The following is a 21,768-nucleotide window of genomic DNA, read 5'->3' on the forward strand; positions in this document are numbered from 1 at the left end:
CATAGACTTAACCAAACACCAGGCAAAGCATTTTCACCTTATGAATTCAAAATGAGGTTCTTTTCACTTAGGTTCCTGTGGAGGCTTGTAGCTGCCTTTTGATCTCACTTTGCCTCTGCTCTGCACTCCCAAAGCTGCTAAAGTTATACCTACCACTCCCATTGAATGTTAATTCTCATTGTATCAACAACCCCTGAACTAAACCTCTCTAAAAATGAAACCCTTTTCATGGTACCAATTTTATTAGCAATATAAACGTATTGCTTGGTAGCTGCGAGATAGCTGTCTGTTTTCACCCTACTTCTTGAATGCTCTATTCAAAAAATGCAAATGCATGCTATCTTACATATCAAAACTAGTACACATCAAAACACTCAGGCTTAGCTGGCTTTAATCCAATTAAGACACATCCACGGACTAAACCTCTATTTTAAAAGAAAAATATTTTCCAAAATATTATATACATTAATAGTTTCATGACTGTCATGATGCCTTCATTTTAAGGCAGATGCTGTGCCAGCTGCATTTCAACCACCACAGTGAAGCAAAGGGTGGCTATTGGGAGAGAAAAAGTTATTCCTTGGTGGCAATGGCTTATAACTCCAGTTTGCACCCTACATACATACATTGAAAGCCATGCTACCTTAAGAAATGTGATAGAGTAAACCATTGCTGTGCTAAAGCTGTGATTCCACTGCCTCGTCTGCTCCAGAAGAGCCCTAAGATACTCAGCTTAGTTGGTTTTAAAATTCATGGTGTATGTTACGTACTGCATAGCTTTGCTGCCAGCTATCAGGCGATGGAACACCTTGGTGTACACTCCCTCCAGGTTCAGTCTTTTTTTTTTCCAAGGTTCAGCTCCCGCAGAATTCCAAGCACCTGCTCCAGCCACAATGCATTTTCCCTTTAAGAGACCTAGCTTTAAGTAGGGCTAGAAGTAACCATTCTGGGCCCTCTGCAGATGAATGCCGCCAGTCATCAGTGTGTTTAACTCTGGCTGTTTGCAGAAATAGTGTTAATGCGAATGCAACAGGAAGATGTTCCTCTGCCATCATTACATCCATTGGGCAATGGATAATTATGCAACTGGATCCCTGCGCCTGTTTTTGGGGGCTGTTTAGCCCCCAGTATATTCCAGGGATTTTCTCCGATATGTTGAGCTAGCTAATCTCAACCTGGGCAACACTTGGGATATTACAATTGGTATTGGTGTCCCTATGTTAGGATGGAAAAAAATAAATCGGGGTTTTTTTTCTGTTACTGGTCAACCTGGCTGGATATTGTGACGAGAGGATTAGGCTTGGTTAAGTTATGCACAATCACAGCCTATTGAGGCGCACTTGGAGTGAGACACTGGAAAGTTACCTGTGCTTGTAAACCAAATGAGGCTGTACTGAATGAAAATTTGGCATGGGAAAGCAAAATAAACTTATTTCCTGATTGACTCTCTTAAAGCTTTTTACACTGTTAATCAAAGTTGTAGTAGAGTTATGGCTATATCTGACCTTCTAGGTTCTAATGATGATACACTATTGGGATGTTGGCAAGGTTTAAATCAAATTGATGTATTCAATAGCAAAAATGAACTGCTTCTGTGACTAATTATTGTTACAATGTTCAGGTCCATGAGCGTACTGAGGAAATGGATTTTTTGTTGCTGGTTGTCCGTAAACTTCTACGCACCAATTCGCGATTTGTTAGGGTGAGTATTTGATAAAAGGTTTAAACAAATTCTTTCAATGAGTAACACAAGCACAGATTCATTGGCACTCAAATCTGTGTAACATCTGGTGCAGAAGTAGAGCAAATTTTATTCAACATTGTAAAGTACCTATTACATGTGCTGTGAATGGGAGCAGAGCAATTAGTTTGAGGAACCAAAGGACCATATTATTGTTAAGGGCCTATTTTGCTCTCCTCACTTTTTCTCAGATTTATATTTGCTAATTATTGTTGTCTTCATTGGGTGGTGTAATTTGTTGGTCAGCTTGGTATATGACATTTGGCAACTCCTAACCATGTTGTAGTGTCAGACTTCACTCTGGTGGCACTTTTGCGTCATGTCAGTGTTTCGTGGGTTCAAGCCCCATTACAAAAAGTTGTGTGTATAGTCTTAAGTCAGTGCTCCCCAAACTATTTTCCAGTGTGACCCCTTCTTAACATTTGGAAATAACATGACCCCGGACGCCAACAAAACAGCATTAAAGCAGCACAGTAACACTCAGTATATAATTATTAAAGTTTGTGCATTACAGACCAACAAAAATAAATATGAATCCATATTTCCATCTAGTTTGCAAAAAATGTTGTTATTTCATGTACCTATGTAGGTTTCAGTCGGGTTTTCCATATTTCCCAGTGACAGAAGACTCAGTGAAGGCCCTCCTCACCTGCTTTTTAGCCCAGGATGGCTGCGTTTGTGCCCTGCTGTACTTTGTCCCCAAAAAGATGATGGTTGTGCAGACATCCTGCTGCACATTGCCTATATAAAGGTGGCAGCCGTCAATCTGGGCCTGTCACCAGGAGAAGTCCCACAGCTGTCACCCCATTTGGTGCAAACTGGTGGTACTGGTTGCTGCTTATTCGAGGTTTGCAGCCTACACTATGCTTATGAAGCCTCCCCGCCCCTCCGCCGGCTGCATTGTTCCACCCCTCAGAGAGGAGACTGAGAGGAGCAGGCCAAGGGTTGGCCAGATGCCACCAGGGCCTCTGTGATGGTGCAAGGCACAGTCTCTAGGAGAGGGAGCATGCAAGGCCATTTGCTGTTTCTGCAACCCCCATTGGGAATCGTGACCCAGAGTTTTGGGAAGCCCTGAGCTAGGTTGATACTTGAATGGAATACTGAGGACGTGCTGCTGTCTTTTGGAAGATGTGTTGGACCAAGATACTGTCTGGCCACTCAGCTGAGAATTGACAATTCCATGGGTACTTTTTGAACAAATACATAGGAGTCCTCCTGGTGTTTTGCCCAACACATTACAACAGATGAATTTGTTATTTATCTCGGTGCTGTTTGTGGGACCTTGGATAAAAATTATTTGCTGCATTTCCGCAACAGCGCTGACACCCCAAAAGAAACAGATTGCCTAGGAAATACTTTTGGACGCCTAGGAAATGTTTGTGGGCATCCTGAGGAATTACATGAATGCAATTTCTTTTTTCATGCATTTAAAAAAAAATTTTGTTATCTCTATCCTTCATCTACAAACCAAACCTTCATCTACAAACTAAGAAATCTAAGTGGAGTTTCAGTTTCTGATGTAACATTCTCCCTGTAGGGATGCATCTCATTGAAGGCTAGTGAACTTAGGTGCAGGTTGATAACAAGCTTAAGCTTAGGATCCTTCAAAACTTAGCAGCACTGCTGAAGTTCTAACTGGATTCCCACTGCTGCTGCAGTTGAAACCTTCATTCTCATCAGGGCATTGGATGTTAAGGAACTCAATAGGAAGAATACCTACCCAAGTTACAGACCTACTTTATATTATAAACAGCCTGGATATTCCGAGGAGTGCAATCATTGTCAGATTGCTGCATTGCTCGAACTTTTCCCTTACCTCAACGCTGCCCCGAGTTTCTTGCTGGGTCTTCCGAGTCTTGATTACCCACAAATGCGGAATGCAGCGTCCCTTTGAGAACTCCAGATTGCTGTAGAGTCGGGGAAATAGGACACGTCCCCTTTTTAACGGCACTAGCTGCCGTTTGGTAAGTTTAAAGGTCTGGTGTGTATGGTAGTGAATTGCTGAGTGGATTAATAGATGGGTGGGGTGCCAGGTGGGTTGGGTAGTAGTTAGATTAGGAAGGTTATTCGGGTTGGACGGGGGGGTAGTTTGGGTTGGGGGGAGGTTAGGCCAGGCAATAATCGGATCAGGCCAGAGGGGTAATCTGGGTTAAGGAAGGTGGAAGGGTGGTTGAGGGAGGGTGTCATTGGGCGGTCGGTGGGGCGGGTGTAGTTGGAGGAATTTGAGGTTTGGGGGGCAGTGTGAATGGCTGGGGGTCAGTTGTGTAGTTACACAGGAGTTAGACTATCTTTTGTTTGTCCAACATTTTCTGGGTAAAAATCCAGTTAAGTACATCAAAATTGTGACACAGCTGGAGACTTTTGCAAAGTGTCCCGGGGAGCAGGGGAATTGCCCATTGGAAGTTGAAACTTCCAAGGCAACTCCCATGGAGGTCAGCACATCAGGACTTCCCCAGAGTTCTGATGCGCACCTTTGGTCATATGTCTAGTCTCTGAGGATCCAGAGACTGAAAGAGCTGGGCCAATGACTGGACAGCCTGGCACAATCATTAATGTACTTGAGTATTGCATATCTGCCTATCTCAAATATTGGATTGCTCAGCTTGTCATGGAGGATTGACACTGTTTAAATTTCTCCGTTCCCTAGTCCAAATTTAGAGAACTCCTGGAGTTAGCTCAACCCTAATGAGAGATCCTTCTACAATTGGTTTAAAAAGCAAAATACCTGAAATTTTAAGCAAAACAGAAATATTCTGGAAACACCGAGCAGGTCAGTTGGCATTTGTGGAGAAAACAGGCAATTTGTATTGGCCATGCAGGACTTTTAAGGATGAGAAGACTTCAGGAACAGGTCACCTAACTTTGTTTTTTTTCTGCCCTTCCCCATCCCCCCACCCCTTTGTAAACCTGGACAGTAATATGAACAGATGATACAACATGAAGCAGAAACAATGTAGTTAAGAAGGATTTAGATCTTTAGGTGACTAGGACAATTTCTGTCAGGTACAATTCAGTGTGGAGAAGCATAAAATTAACAAATCAATATATTTACAAATATCAACACAATGACTAGTTGCAGCAAAAGTATTGACCTGCATTAGATCAATAGATGACAAACCAGAAGCCATCATATAGTTGCTCTGAGTCATTAATTGGATGGCATTTTGAGTGCTTATGTAGTTGTGGTTTTGCAAAATATTTTGATTTTAATTGTAATAAATTAGTCATTGTGATTTTCTCTTCTTTGAAAAGGAATCTTTCTTAAATTATCACAGGTGATCCTAATGTCTGCAACAATTAATTGCATGGAGTTTGCAGATTACTTTGCCGTGCCATTCCGAAAGAGCCTGACCCCTGCATATGTGTTTGAGGTAGAGGGAATCCCGTACAGCGTTGATGAATATTATCTTGACGATCTCAAAGAGCTAATCCACTTCCAGGTGAGGTGATTTTAAAAAGCACAACCTTTCACATTTTAGCAAAAGGAGCACCTTTATATTGGATGAAGTATTTTTTCTTCCTTGAATTTTATAAAACAAAGAAATAATAAAGAACTGCATAGCTTAATTTATATGTCCAACTTTCAGGTCTTGAAAGTGTTTGTGTGTTTGATGTTCTCCAGAGTTAAGCATGGCTCCTATTCTAATGATCTGAATTGAAGGCCTCGTAGGAACATAGGAGGAGGCCATTCAGCCCTTCAAACTCTGCCATTCAATAGATAATGACTGATCTGGTTATGATTTCACTCCACTTTGCTGTCTGCCCACCCCCCCCCCCCCACCCCCCGTAACCCTTGGCTCCCTTGTCTATCAAAAATCTGCCTAACCTCTGCCTTGAATAAATTCAATGATGCTGTCTCCATTGTTTTCTGGGGAAGAAAATTCCACATACTAACAATCCTTTGACAGAAAAAAAATTCTCCTCATCTCATTCTTAAACGGTAGTCCTCTTTTATCCTTAAACTGTGTCCCCTGGGTCTAGTGTCTCCCACAAGTGTGAACATTCTCAGGGAGCCCTGTCAAGGCTCCTCAGGACCTTAAATGTTTCAATAAGATCACCTCTTGTTCTTCTAAACTCCAATGGGCATAGGCCCAACCTGTTCATAAGATAAGCCCTTTATCCCAAGAATGAGTTGAGTGAACCTTCTCTGAGCTGCTTCACATGCAATTATATCTTTTATTTTCAAATAAGGAGACCAAAACTGTACACAGTATTCCAGCTGTGGTCTCAGCAAGGCCCTGTACAGAATAATGAACAGCTATGTTGTGAAAAAGAGACTGAATTTTTGAAATACAGATGGTAAAGGTTATCATTTTTTTTTGTCAGAACTAGAAACTCAGGGTGTCTTAAATAGGGCTGCACAAAACGAGGAGGAGGAGAGGTCTAGACAGAATATCAGGAATGTTAACTTCTGTGATAGAGAGGAGTCAGTAGGTACGATGAGATGCTGGCAGGCAAGGGGTGGATGATATATAAAGATGATCTCAGTGAGGCAATGATCCGTTCATAAAAGAATAAAGAGAGTAAAAAATGGTCCCTGGGAGGAGTGAGGGGGAGGGTGAGGTGAAGAGGGAAAATCACAAATGTACAAAATGATATTCTAACAAAGTATATCAAAATGTCAACAATCATCCCTGCAACTTTCTCATTCTGTCCAAGACTGATGGACCACTGTCCATCTCCAGTATCCTTCAAGAAAATTCAGTCTGAAGTTGCTGAAATTTACTGTTTCAATCAGAGTTTGAGTGTCAGGAGAAAGACTTAATCCTAACACTTGTGTTGAACTTAATGCAAATTGTTTGTGGAGGCTAAAGACTCAGATTGGGAATTAAAACAGAACTAAGGTATTCAACAAACCATTGTTTAATTTGTGTTTATCGCCTTTTCCAATGTAGAAGACAAAGAAGCTTATAATTTGTTGCCTTTTTTGCCATGAGAGAGGAGATTGAGAGCAAAGGTCCATAATTTAGAACAAGGATGGTTAGCTCTGCCTGACACAGCTCATTTGTTGATGTCACTGATGAAAAGGATTTCAGAAGTTTGAGCAGGAAAAATGAGTCATGAAAACAGTGAGACAGTATTGAGGAGAAAGCATGAAAGCTTTTGAAGAAGCATAATGGGAAGAAGCATAATTCAGACAGATGTGGGAATTTTTGTTGGCTTGTCATCATCATTCAAAGGAAGTTCATAACCAGAGTTGGACAGAAGTAAAGGGAGATACCAACTGGACTATTAACTATTGTAATCTGTTTAAAAATCATAACTATAGCTTCCATTTGGGATTTTGGCTCTGATACAGTTGAAGATCTACAAGTAAACTTAGTGGTCTTGGGATAGGGAGGAAAATCAGCCAGAATCCCTGCTCTTGATCACAATCCATTGAACCCTTGCAGAATGCTCCATGTGTAGTCATCAGGTGAGGACAGGATCAGGCTGCGGTTTGATACTTCCTTTTATCAAAACGCTTATGAGCACTCTTCATTTTCTCGCATGATTAATAGCCATTGCGAAGAGGTAGTTGAGGACTAGGCACACACCTGTCCAATATTCTTGCATAGCATTGATGCCTCTAGAACAGGAGACAGTTGAGGAAAATAAAACATTGAGTTAATGATTTTAAGATAGTACTGTAACTTGATGGTTATGTTACTGAATTGTGGTCTAATAATCCGGAGAAAATTATTCCACGATGTCAGTTTGATCATTTGTATGCAGTTTAAAAGAAATCTAAAAAATTCAGATGAGTAGAAAAGGCCATTGAAGCTGTCAAATTATCATTAATAGCCAGCTGGTTAATATCCTTACTTGGCCTGCCTTATATGGACTTCAGTACCACCCTAATGTAGTTAACAGTTATAACTTGAATCAAACTGAGACAAACTGCGTTTATTTCAGGCGAAGGCCTACCACCACTTTTCAAGGTAAAATAGCGATGGGTAATAAATAAATATCGGCTTTGCCAGAAGCACCTACATCGGAAGAATTATTTTTTAAAAAACTGCCCTGTATTGTTCTGATATCCACCCCATTCTAAGATATGGAATGACTGTTTTCTTACATATAATTCCTAGGTTGCACACTCATTTTCTAATGAACCAAAAATCCTGCCTGAAGTCTATAACATAGCAGAAACTCTGATCCTCTACTTTGATGAGCTAGAAAGTAAAGAAAATGGGTAAGTGACAAGAAAGCAAGTTAATTTTATTTTAAGTACCATGTGATGCAGTATTTTGAATGATTCCCTGCATGTTTATCCACATAAATATTTCAGTTTCATATTAATTGCTGAAGCAAATTTTAATAGAGTATATTAACTTGTCTTTGATTTTAATAGATCAGCAGGAATGAGCTTGAACCGTGGCAGTGTATTGGTATTTTTGCCAGGTAATGTTTAGAAATTGTTCAAATATTGACAAAAATTGTAAATGAATGACTCAGATGTTATCTACTATATCCCCTTAACAAGGGCACTAAACATGTTTCAGTTATAAACATTCAGTTCCTTGACTTAGTCATTTCAACCAAACTACACTGGTAAAGCTAGTTAATAATGTCGGTAGAAGAGCTTGTGCTTTCTAAAGCCACATTTGGGAGACTGTAGAGAAAATCCATTTCTCGCATTTAAACCCAGTACAGTTCAGAACCAGCATGAGGATGGCTACTCCAAACTAGAATTTACTCTGTAGCATCAGGAAATTTGGCATATTGTTCCTCTGATTGGAGCTGAACCACATTGAGTTAGTGGTTTCCTCTTCTTTCCAGAAGTATAAGAGGTGATGCATTTGCATCTCGGTATACTTTATCAACCCAAAATGCCTCTAACTATAAATGCCTTTGGATTTACGCTCTTCAACATTCTAAGGTTTCAAAAGAAAGCTGCAAATGGATTGCATATTCAAAGTGATTTTTTTGTTTTTGTTATCTTGTGCAGAAAAGTGAGATGTGCAATATATTTGAAATTATGATATATATTTTCTTAAGAATCCACATTGATACATTCTCTTTCTTTCTCCCTGCCACTTACCCTCTTTACCTCTAATGTGTCTTCTCTTTAGGTCTGGCTGAAATAAATCACCTGCATGAAGTCCTCACTTCTATGGTTCAGAAGAGGTAAGGCACTAATATTGTAGTTTAAGCTCGATAATGCATGCAACAGAGAAGCAAAATCTCTGACAATGCTTTTGGTCACCCAACTGCTGTCTCTTGCTTGCTCAACTTTGTTTTCCCCATGTTTTTGAGGCAGCTTGGGAGGTTTTTCTCTATTAAAAACTGTATATAATTGCAAGTTATCATAAATCTGACTATTTTTTCCCAAAATGCAGATTGCGCAATTTTCTAGAAATTTGATGGCTAGTACATCTCAGACATCTATTTCAAGTTGTATTCCTTTCATTGAGGGGGAGGCAGTGGCGTAGTGTTATTGTCACTGGACTAGTAATCCAGAGACACAGGGTAATGCTTTGGGGACCTGGGTTCAAATGGTTTCAATGGTGAAATTTCAATTCAATAAAAAAAATATGGAATTAAAAGTCTAATGATGACTTCAGAATGAAGAAGGGTCATTTCGGACTTGAAACGTTAACTCTGTTTCTCTCTCCACAGGTGCTGCTAGACCTGCTGAGTTTTTCCAGCATTTTCTATTTTTGTTTAGTCCCACTTAGCTGTTGTTTCCCTACAGCACTGCAATTTTCTCCAGGAAATTTCTTGTAAGATTCTTAATTCCTTCCAAAGAAGGAACATTTTGAATAACAAATACTCAGTCTTTACTTTTTCTTTAAGTGTGCCATCAGGAGTTAATGTATTTTGAAAGGGAATGCTGCAAGCCACTCTGCAGCTTTAATATGCATGCACAGACATTTGTAGTCCCATCTCACACTCCATGTATGTCAAAATTCATTCTAAAAGTGTCACCATTTACCTGCAAGACATGTTACACCTGCAGGTGGCACTCTGACAGAGGTTTTGAATGTTCATGACTTGGCTCTCGTCAGTAGTGGAACAAGGGTGCAAGCAACTGACCTCAAAGAAAGCTACCCACAAAAATCTAGCAGTTTCTGTGGCGTGGTTTTCCCCTCACTCAGCGGCAATTTAAATCTGCCAAACCTAGGTGATATATTGGCGTGCAACAGCAATGATGTCAGCAATCAGGTAAAGAGCCAATTACAATGAAGTATCTGCACAGACCCAACAGGGAAAGTAAAACTACTAAACCCCTTCATTTTTAATATAAATTTCCAGATAGCGAAATAAATTACCACAATTGGGTTATGATAGAAGCAAAAGTAAAAATGAACAAACTTATAAATGGTTTTATATTTTAAAAAAATTATCAAATCCCTCATTATGAAGAAAATGAGCATTTGCAAATATAAAATTTAGCTTTTTAGGGTCATTGAAGGTAGTTAGCAATGATTATGAAGGTTAACATGTGCAACTTTCTCAAGGGTTTTTACACCGAGATTAATTGCATAGAAGCACTTGTTTTAATTAAATCATTATTGGAGATTGCAGTCTATGGGAACTCCAATGGCGCAGTCTCTCATTGAGTAGGCTGAGGATGGTGACAAATTTCTGAGGCAGCCAAATTTGAGGAGGAGACACCATAAGCCACCTTGGTTGACAGAGTCTCAGAGGTTTTTGAGAGGTCAAAAAAAGGCCAGGTACAGTGGTTGGTGCTGTTCTTGCACTTTTCTTGAATTTGCCACACAGTGAAGATCTTGCCTGTGGCTCCTCTCAATGGGCGAAACCACACTGTAACTCTGGAAAGAGTTCCTCGGCCACTGTGTGGAGGCAGTTGAGGAGGATTTATGCAGTGATCTTCCCTGTGGCAGACAGCATAGAGAATTCTCTGTAGTTACCGCAATTGGACTTGTCTCCCTTCTTAAATATAGTCACAATCATAATGTCCCTGAGATCCCCTGTCATGCACTCGTCTTCCCAGATGATGGATATGAGGTTGTGCAGCCGTGTCAGCAGTGTTTCTCCGGTGTGTTTCAGAATTTTAGCAAGGATTCCATCTGCAGAAGGGGCTTTGTTTTTCAGCTGCTGAATGGCTTTTTCAGCTTTGGTTTGGACTTGGATAGCACCAAGACCGAGCCAGACAGGGTATTGGGGAATGGGGTTGAGGTCGGTCAGTGAGATGATGAGATGTAAGCTGTCACCCTCACCAGTGGAACCACCTGAAACCCTATCTCACTGAAAACTGGGGTCAACTGAGACTGTGTCATTGCATCAACTCTCCTCTCCATTTACCTCATGCAATACTGCACCTCAGCTCCAGCAAATTACCCTCAGACTTAGAGGTAATCTACCAGAACAGACAGGAAACTGTTTAACCTACACTGCCTTCAATCCAAAACAAAAATCATTCCAACCTCAGTCACAGCTTCAGAATGCAGATGACACTCATGTGTGCTCTCACTCAAACTGAGCTCCAGGTCATTGTCAACTCCCTTTCCGAAGCATATGAGAAAATGGGCCTTTCAATTAACATCCAGAAAACTAAGGTCCTCTTCCAACCAGCTGCCGCAGCAAACTTGGGAGCCGCCGCTTGACGAAAGCAGACGTAGGCGGCAAAATTCATCATTGCCTCCCATATGCCATCTCAGCCTTCAGCCGACTGAGGAAAAGCATATTTGAGGACCAGGAACTCAGCCTGAGAATAAGACCATGGTTTGCTGTGCAGCTGTGATCCCTATGGTCCTGTATGCTTTGGAGACTTGGAAGAGCTATAACAGGCACCTCAAAGCACTGGAGATGTACCACCAGTGGTGCCTTTGCAAGATCCTCTAAATCCAGTAGCAAGAAAGGAGGTCCAACAGCAGCATTCTCCTAAGCCAACATGCCTAGTCTCAAGGTGCGAATCGCTAAAAGCCAGCTTCGCTGGACAGGACATGCCACTCGTATGCCTGACACCAGACTCTCAAAACAATTGCTCTACTTGGAGCTCAGTCACTGCAGGAGATCACCAGGACAACAGCGGAAGTGCTTTAGGGATGTCCTCAGCATCCCTAAACGGGTCAAACATACACATCAGCTCATGAGAGACCCTGGCTTGTGACTGACCAAAATAGAAAATGCTCATTTGGGAAGGCACCAAACAAGTTGAGAGACTTCAGGAATGTGCATAGGCAAAGTTGAGCTGTCAGAACAGGCACGCAAACCTCCAAACAACCTAACTACCTACCCCTTCAAGCACCAGCTTCCCTTTTTGTGGCAGAATGCAGATCGCGCATTGGACTTACCAACCATCTAAGAACACATTGAACCAGAGTGGAAGTAAGTCATCCTTGATCATGAGGGACTGCCTAGGAAGATCGAATTACTGACAGCAACTTCTGGATTTCTGCATTATTCTGCGCAGGTGCAGACTTCCGAAGTTGCTGTCAGTTTCCGTGGTATGATGGCAGCTACCACTGGTATTTTCACTATAATCACCACAGCAAAATCTGGGTTAAAGTTTATACTGTACTAACATTTAAGAAAATGATTGAAAACACAACTTGTAAAACTTGTAATTCCTGAGCAGTGAGAATAGAAACAAAGATTATAAAATTTTCAGTTTAGAAGAAGACTACTCAGCACATCTTAACTGCTAGCTGATTGGCAGTGTTAACGACTCTCTTCCATTCCTTAACAAAAACAAAATTACCTGGAAAAACTCAGCAGGTCTGGCAGCATCGGCGGAGAAGAAAAGAGTTGACGTTTCGAGTCCTCGTGACCCTTCAGCAGAACTGAGTGAAGTTAGGAGAGGGGTGAAATATAAGCTGGTTTAAGGTCGGGGGGGTTGCGGGGTGGGGGGTGGGGGGGGGGAGGAGAGAAGTTGGGTGGGGGGGTGGTTGTAGGGACAAGCAAGCAGTGATAGGAGCAGATAATCAAAAGATGTTACAGACAAAGGAACAGGGAGGTGTTAAAGGTGGTGATATTATCTAAGAGAATGTGCTAATTAAGAATGGATGGCAGGACAGTCAAAGTACAGCTCTAGTGAGGGTGGGGTGGAAAGACTGACGGTATTACAGATTTAAAAATAATGGAAATAGGTGGGAAAAGAAAAATCTATATAAATTATTGGAAAAAACAAAAGGGAGGGGGAAGAAACGGAAATGGGGGTGGGGATGGGGGAGGGAGTTTAAGATCTAAAGTTGTTGAATTCAATATTCAGCCCGGAAGGCTGTAAAGTGCCTGGTCGGAAGATGAGGTGCTGTTCCTCCAGTTTGCGTTGGGCTTCACTGGAACAATGCAGCAAGCCAAGGACAGACATGTGAGCAAGAGAGCAGGGTGGAGTGTTAAAATGGCAAGCGACAGGGAGGTTTGGGTCTTTCTTGCGGACAGACCGCAGGTGTTCTGCAAAGCGGTCGCCCAGTTTGCGTTTGGTCTCTCCAATGTAGAGGAGACTGCATTGGGAGCAACGAATGCAGTAGACTAAGTTAGAGGAAATGCAAGTGAAATGCTGCTTCACTTGAAAGGAGTGTTTGGGCCCTTGGATGGTGAGGAGAGAGGAAGTGAAGGGGCAGGTGTTGCATCTTCTGCGTGGGCATGGGGAGGTGCCATAGGTGGGGGTTGAGGAGTAGGGGGTGACAGAGGAATGGACCAGGGTGTCCCGGAGGGAACGATCCCTACGGAATGCCGCCAGGGGGGGTGAAGGGAAGATGTGTTTGGTGGTGGCATCATGTTGGAGTTGGCGGAAATGGCGGAGGATGATCCTTTGAATGCGGAGGCTGGTGGGGTGATAAGTGAGGACAAGGGGGACCCTATTATGTTTCTGGGAGGGAGGAGAAGGCATGAGGGCGGATGCGCGGGAGATGGGTTGGACATGGTTGAGGGCCCTGTCAACAACCGTGGGTGGAAAACCTCGGTTAAGGAAGAAGGAGGACATGTCAGAGGAGCTATTTTTGGAGGGAGAGGTCGAGTATGTTCATATGGCGGCGCATGGCACTGAGTGTGGATCTCAGAATGCGACGGGAACAGCAGTCCGAAAAACGTTTTATGTCCCGGAGATACCTGTAATCCTGGGTGGGTTCGAAACAAGAGGGATGGAATTTCAGTTGAAATCCACGTGGGGTGAGTCGGAGACAGAGACAGTCACTGAGAAAGGAGATATGGCTGTGAAAGCGGGTTTTAGTAAACACCTTGTCAAACACCAGGAGAGAAATGAAAAACAATGAAGGTGAACAAGGCAGAAGAGACAGGCGGAAATCCTGTCGGAGAACAGAGCAATACTTCCTCAAGGAAGGCATTTCTTGAAGAGGGAGTGGCAGTCAATTAAACACAGGTAAAAACAAAAAACGACTGCGGATGCTGGAAATCCAAAACAAAAACAAAATTACCTGGAAAAACTCAGCAGGTCTGGCAGCATCGGCGGAGAAGAAAAGAGTTGACGTTTCGAGTCCTCATGACCCTTCAGCAGAACTGAGTGAAGTTAGGAGAGGGGTGAAATATTAGCTGGTTTAAGTTCGGGGGGGTGGGCGTGGGGTGGAGAGAAGTTGGGGGTGGGGGTGGTTGTAGGGGCAAGCAAGCAGTGATAGGAGCAGATAATCAAAAGATGTTACAGACAAAGGAACAGGGAGGTGCAAAGAATCATCCTCCGCCATTTCCGCCAACTCCAGCATGATGCCACCACCAAACACATCTTCCCTTCACCCCCCCTGGCGGCATTCCGTAGGGATTGTTCCCTCCGGGACACCCTGGTCCACTCCTCCATCACCCCCTACTCCTCAACCCCCACCTATGGCACCTCCCCATGCCCACGCAGAAGATGCAACACCTGCCCCTTCACTTCCTCTCTCCTCACCATCCAAGGGCCCAAACACTCCTTTCAAGTGAAGCAGCATTTCACTTGCATTTCCTCTAACTTAGTCTACTGCATTCGTTGCTCCCAATGCAGTCTCCTCTACATTGGAGAGACCAAACGCAAACTGGGCGACCGCTTTGCAGAACACCTGCGGTCTGTCCGCAAGAAAGACCCAAACCTCCCTGTCGCTTGCCATTTTAACACTCCACCCTGCTCTCTTGCTCACATGTCTATCCTTGGCTTGCTGCATTGTTCCAGTGAAGCCCAACGCAAACTGGAGGAACAGCACCTCATCTTCCGACCAGGCACTTTACAGCCTTCCGGGCTGAATATTGAATTCAACAACTTTAGATCTTAAACTCCCTCCCCCATCCCCACCCCCATTTCCGTTTCTTCCCCCTCCCTTTTGTTTTTTCCAATAATTTATATAGATTTTTCTTTTCCCACCTATTTCCATTTTTTAAAATCTGTAATACCCTGTCAGTCTTTCCGCCCCACCCTCACTAGAGCTGTACTTTGACTGTCCTGCCATCCATTCTTAATTAGCACATTCTCTTAGACAATATCACCACCTTTAACACCTCCCTGTTCCTTTGTCTGTAACATCTTTTGATTATCTGCTCCTATCACTGCTTGCTTGTCCCTACAACCACCCCACCCCCCCAACTTCTCTCCTCCCCACCCCCCGCAACCCCCCCCGACCTTAAACCAGCTTATATTTCACCCCTTTCCTAACTAGACTCAGTTCTGCTGAAGGGTCATGAGGACTCGAAACGTCAACTCTTTTCTTCTCCGCCGATGCTGCCAGACCTGCTGAGTTTTTCCAGGTAATTTTGTTTTTGTTTTGGATTTCCAGCATCCGCAGTAGTTTTTTGTTTTTATCTCTTCCATTCCTTGCTCTTTGCTGTAGTCCTGTACTACATGAATAAACATACTACAGTTTTTTGTGGATCTTTGTCACATTACAGCTTTTTTCCTGCCATGACTTGAAAATTTAGTCACACCTGCACTATATATTTTAATCTGTTTAAAGTACACAACAAACATATTCACTTGTCAATATGTTTGGACTCTACAGTTGGAAAATGTTGCTTTAAAAATAAAACTAGAGCTGAGTACTTTGACTTTATTAACTTCTTCAATACAGAAGTGTAGCAATAACAAAAAATGGATATCCTTACTTAAAATACATGCTTGTGCATTCTTATCCATAAAGAACTCAAAATAAAGTATGATGTTCTGATTGTAGGCTGCATGTATATCCACTGCACTCAAGTGTGACCTTGGAAGAACAAAGTAATGTGTTCCTGACCCCTGTACCTGGCTATCGAAAGGTGAGAGTGTCATAGAAACTTGCTAAAATAGTTTGCAAAAAGCACCTACTTAGAATCTTTCTCCAGTAAAATTACACCTGGTTTTGTGATTCATTGGAAGTTCGGCTATTATTTTCTCGTTTTGACAACTCGTAATACAATCACAAGATGCTGTTTATTTTTTAGTTCAGTTACTGACAGGCAAATTGCAGAAATGTAGTTACTTCGGCTAAAAGTTGCTTCTAGTTGTTAAATTAACAAAGTTAAACAATAGTGGTCCCTAAATGTGTTCAGTACAGAGAAATTAACTGTCAGTGTTGCCGGATCATTTTAACTTGCAGCTGTATCACTATATGTGGATAGACTCATTCTTGTTAAGAGTGAGATGGATATATCCTTCTTGAATGTCCAAGTTGTTTTAGGTAACATATATATAAAATGGCAGCCTGCATTGTAAAAAAAAAGCTGAGGTGAATTAGAAGAGTTTGGAAGCTGTGTACCTTAGTGAAGGATATTAAATTGCTGATGTACAGTCACTCCTGCAGAAATTAGGTGTCGCACACAAATTTGCAGGCTAAGGGGAATGTATAGCATTTATTCCACTAATTATTCAATTTATTGAAGTTTCTTAGCAGGAAAGTGAAATAAACCAAGGAACAGAACAAAATTATTAGCTGTTTTTTAACTGCCTTAAGTATTTTTCAGATGCATGATGTCATGTATACCATGTAGCTTTTGACAGCTTTGTCAGTTTAAATATGTATTGTAGTTCGATAATTTTGGCTGCTTAGTTGTGTCCACTGCATTAAGGTCAGAGGCATGGTGGTTATAGAATTGTTGCAAGATTAAATTTGGTTGGTTGTGTGAGGTATTCATTCTGATTGTAGCTGGTTCAGAATGGAAATCCAGTGCCAACGAATTTCTCTGAAATTCTTGCTGAAAGTACATAATTATTCCTTCGATAGCACCTTCCAAGCCTGCGATCTCTACCACTTAGAAGGACAAGGGCAGCAGATGCATGGGAACGCCACCAAGTTCCCCTCCAAGTTCCAGACCATCCTGCCTTGGAACTACATCACTGTTCCTTCACTGTCGCTGGGTCAAAATCCTGGAACTCTCTCTTCCTAACAACACCATAGGTGTTCGTACAGCACACGGACTGCTGCGGTTCAAGAAGGCAGTACATCAACACCACCTCCAGAACAATTAGGGATGGGCAATAAATGCTGGTCTAGCCAGCTATGTCTACATCCCATTAACGAGTGTAAAAAAAATGCTTTTGTTAGCTCTAGACTAGACTAATCCAGCGCACTCCTGGCCAGCCTCCCATCTTCCACCTCCTTAAACTTAAGGTCAACCAAAACTCTTATTGCCTTTATCCTGACTGACACCAAATCCCTTATACCGATTACCCGCTGACCAACCTTGATTTCTAGTTGAGTTCTGCCTCAATTTTGAAAATCTTATCCTTGTTCTCGTCTTGGCCTTTCCGCTCCCTATCTCTGTGACCTCCTCCGAGATATCTGGGCTTCTCAATTCTGGTCTCTTGTCCGTTCCTGATTTTAATTGCACCACCGTTGGCGGTGGACCCCTAAGCTTGGATTACTCTCCGTAAGCCTCCACCCCCTCTCCACCATTTCCTCCTTTAAGAAGCCCTTAAAACCTCCCACTTTGCCCATGTTCTTGGTCTTCTGCTGTAATATCTCCTTATGTGGCTTGGTGACAGGTTTTATTTGATACTGCACCTATGAAGTGCCTTGGGATGTTTTACTCCATTAAAAGGTGTGATATGAATACAAGCTTTTGTTGAATTACAAGAATGTAATTCTTTTAATTACAAGAGTGACTTCTAATATATATTAAGTCCCTTCGCTTGTAGATTTGGAGTCCAATCATAATTCTCATATATAGACTTTGCATTCTAATATAGTGCCTTTGTTTTATTTCTGGTTACTTATGCCAAAAGATTGGCATTGAAATGATGGCATTCTGATTTGTTCATTTAATATTTCACATTGTTATTGTTCTCTTTTCCCTTAAAAATAGATAATTTTGTCCACAAATATCGCTGAGAGCTCTGTCACAGTTTCAGATGTTAAATATGGTAGGCCTTCATTACTTTGTCTTGTTTAAAATAGATTTTACTGTTTATGACTAAGTTTGTACCACTTGGGTATAGAAGTCACAAAATAATTCTAAACTGGTTTATCAAACACTTAAGACACTTGCATGACCATTTCAAGAATGTTTGAATTAAACTCAAAGCTTTAAGGTACCATCTCAGGAAGGATGTGCTGGCCCTGGAGAGGGTCCAGAGGAGGTTCATGAGAATGATCCCAGGAATGAAAGGCTTAACATATGAGGAACGTTTGAGGACTCTGGGTCTATACTCGATGGAGTTTAGAAGGATGAGGGGGGATCTGATTGAAACTTGCAGAATACTGAAAGGCCTGGATAGAGTGGATGTGGGGAAGATGTTTCCATTAGTAGGAGAGACTAGGACCCGAGGGCACAGCCTCAGAGTAAAGGGAAGATCTTTTAGAACAGAGATGAGGAGAAACTTCTTTAGCCAGAGAGTGGTGAATCTATGGAATTCATTGCCACAGAAGGCTGTAGAGGCCAGGTCATTGAGTGTATTTAAGACCGAGATAGATAGGTTCTTGATTGGTATGGGGATCAAAGGTTACGGGGAGAAGGCGGGAGAATGGGGTTGAGAAACTTATCAGCCATGATTGAATGGCGGAGCAGACTCGACGGGCCGAATGGCCTAATTTCTGCTCCTATGTCTTATGGTCTTATCGGTTGTGGTAATTGCAAAAGTGTTTAACCTAGTCCCTCATACAGCCCACATGAATCTAGAAACTGTGGGTTATTTAGTCTATTTACTCCAACTATATATCCGCCAAGAATGGAAGAGATGAAAAATTGTGCAAACTGTCTCTATTTTTCGGAGGAAGAGCGAGGTGAGGTTGCCTGTGCCATCCTGTTCAATGCAAGAAATGGCCTCTAGATATTTGTACCTGGATCGTTCTGGAAAAACTGCTGCACTTCTTTTTGCAAATGATTCTGTGGTGTTGCTGGAGTCGCTGGAGATCTTGTACACTAGACCTTAAGCAATAATCTAACTGGTGTGGCTATGGTAATGGGTGACTCAAGCTCAGGAGTATGGCTTTGCACAACTCAAAAGGACATTTCAATATATTGACTGGAGGATGCAAAGGGTGTCTGACCCGGTTATTGCACTAGTATCTTGGTGTCTTTGTGTAATGAAAGAGGGCGGAAAGGCTAATCTTATGGTATGTAATAAAGGTGTCAAAATAACTTGCTTCATCATTCAGAACTCCCAGGCATGTGATCAAAGGGTGCCTGTATCTCATGACATGTAAAACCAAATTGTCAGACAGATATGTGGAACAAAGGAGAGATGGTTGCAGTGAGGGAAAACTCACCTTGTATTGATGTTCTGTTGATATTCTGAAGGGCGAGTCTGCCTCCACACACCACCTTGCTATATGGACCTGGATTAAAATGTTAATTATGTGTAAACATAATATATGGCACTGAACTTGGACATTTAAAACATTATGGTGTGTGCATATTGCAAAATATTTTGTCTAGCATACTTTAGGCATATCCTTACCTTATAGTTGATGTGTAAACTAAGTCTTGGAACAACAGCTGCTGAAAGTTGATATTGTTACAAGCCCAGCTATGTTAATATTGGACAAGTTTTATCCCAGAGTGAAGCCTGGCTTGATAGATCCTAATCTTTTTTTTAGAAACTGTGCAGGAAAGTTACTGAACAAATTCATAGGAGTCTGCTGATGAGCTTTTAACACTGAATAAAATATTTATTAAACAAGAAAAATGAACTATATTACACCAGACAAAAATGTTGGGAAACCTCAATACAAACTCAAGAAGACGCATCAAATTCTCACTATTCCTTTACCCCAGCAATATCTTTACAGACATGCAAGCCACCGACTTGACATAAAGGCTTCTCGCTTGGGACTGGCACAGTTGCAAATGATTTCCTTCTGGTGGATCCCTGAGCATTCTCTTGATGCTTCTCACCCAACTCGTATCTCTCCCTGAGACACCCAAAAAACATACTCTAACTTCACTGTTTCTTCAACCGCAGTGCAAACAACTGAGTTCCTTAAACTTAGTCTTCCAGTAGCACCTCTGCTAAACTGATCACTTTACTGAGTCCCATAACTGATTATCCTGTTAACCACTGTCCCACTAGCTTTGCAGTTTTTCTTCTCTGAGAGCTTACAAAGTTCCTGTCTTCTCTCCCTGACACACACACTGAACACCCCCTCTCTACTCCTGTTTTTTCTGTCTGTGTCACTGGATCAATGTCATGAGGCAACAGTAAAGCTTTCCTATTTTGCCCCTTTTCTTTACTGAACTTTCAACCCCTTTTAACCCATCTTTAATTTCAGGCATTGTAAAATCTTATTTAAAATGTATAAATACAAACAAATCCAAAAAACCTGACCTTTCAGTCAGGAGTATATCCAGACTCCCAGGCACCAAGCCTCACAAACAACCTAAATGAAACGGAAATCATTTTACCTTAACACATACTTCTATATATATATTCAACTTCAAAATTATACATTGTTCATAACAATACCTGTAGGCAGAGGCCCATATTCAAACTACAGTGCTCACCATAGTTATGTTCCTGAGAGACAGGCAGATGCTGTTGGAGCCATGCATCTTCACTATTGAAATTGCCATTTAATGAAGTGTGTAGTTACAATATTAAGTCCACTGCTGATACTTCCTTCAGTTCACTGGCTTAAATAGCTCCTGTAAGTCCTCTGTGCACCTTGCGTTTACAGGAATAAAGACTAAATACTCGAATTACTCAACAGGTCAAACACCATCTGTGGATATAGGAGCAGTTAATGTTATAGATCTGGAAAAAGTTAGAGTTGAACAGGGAAAGAACAGATAGTTTTGAACTTTGTATTTTATTAAAATTACCTAATTAATTAAATCCAAAATATTAATTGTGGGTTTCCAAATATGCAAAACAGAAAAATGTTGGTCCCTTAGAAGCAGAGAGAGAAGAAATTATTACGGGGACTGAGGAAATGACAAAGACATTAAACAAGTATTTTATGTCTGTCTCACAGTACAAGATAATTAAGGTAACTAATATCAGAAGATGTAATTGCTAGGTTAGATAAATGGAAACCAGTAGATGTAGTATATTTGGATTTCCGAAAGGCATTCGACAAGGTGCTGCACAAAAGGTTAATATACACGGTAAGGTCTCATGGAGTTGTGGGTAATATAGATATGGATAGAGGATTGGTTAATGGACAGGAAATTAAGGGTAAGGATGAATGGGCATTTTCAAGTTTTTTAATTCACTCGGGATGTGGGTGTCGCTGGCTAGGCCAGCATCCATTGCCCATCCCTAATTGCCGTTGAGAAGGTGGTGGTCATCTGGGTTTTTGAACTGCCGCAATCCATGTGGTGTAGGTACACCCATAGTGCTGTTAGGGGGGAATTCCAGGACTTTGACCCAGCAACAGTGAAGGAACGGTGATATATTTCCAAGTCAGGATGGTGAGTGGTTTGGAAGGGAACTTCCAGTTGGTGGTGTTCCCAAGTGTCTGCTGCCTTTGTCCTTCTAGATGGTAGCAGTCGTGGGTTTGGAAGGTGCAGTCTAAGGAGCCTTGGTGAGTTCCTGAAGTGCATCTTGTAGATGATACACACTGCTGCCACTGTGCATTGGTGGTGGAGGGAGTAAGTGTTTGTGGATGGGGTGCCAACCAAGTGGGCTCCTTTGTCCTGATGGTGTCAAGTTTCTTGAGTGTCAGTGCTGCACTCATGCAGGCAAGGAGAGAGTATTCAATCGCACATTTGACTTGTACCTTGTAGATGGTGGACAGGCTTTG

The 21,768-nt window shown here is 41.8% G+C and overlaps 1 protein-coding gene across 4 annotated transcripts in view; it reads left to right on the plus strand.

Annotated features, from left to right (window-relative positions):
* tdrd9 (tudor domain containing 9) overlaps nt 1-21,768 on the plus strand; it is a 223,383-nt gene that overhangs the window by 99,672 nt on the left and 101,943 nt on the right. For all 4 annotated transcript variants that reach the window (XR_013579459.1, XM_078562446.1, XM_078562447.1 and 1 more), the window contains exons 5-11: nt 1,622-1,702; nt 5,017-5,181; nt 7,813-7,916; nt 8,076-8,125; nt 8,797-8,851; nt 15,781-15,865; nt 17,891-17,948. Coding sequence is in view for 3 of the 4 variants with exons in the window: in XM_078562446.1 (XP_078418572.1) it covers nt 1,622-1,702; nt 5,017-5,181; nt 7,813-7,916; nt 8,076-8,125; nt 8,797-8,851; nt 15,781-15,865; nt 17,891-17,948 (598 nt within the window). In the remaining variant the exon portion in view is untranslated. The remainder of the gene's footprint in view (nt 1-1,621; nt 1,703-5,016; nt 5,182-7,812; nt 7,917-8,075; nt 8,126-8,796; nt 8,852-15,780; nt 15,866-17,890; nt 17,949-21,768) is intronic.

This window comes from Cetorhinus maximus, chromosome 18, assembly GCF_964194155.1.
Source record: "Cetorhinus maximus chromosome 18, sCetMax3.hap1.1, whole genome shotgun sequence".
Taxonomy (NCBI): Eukaryota; Metazoa; Chordata; class Chondrichthyes; order Lamniformes; family Cetorhinidae; genus Cetorhinus; species Cetorhinus maximus.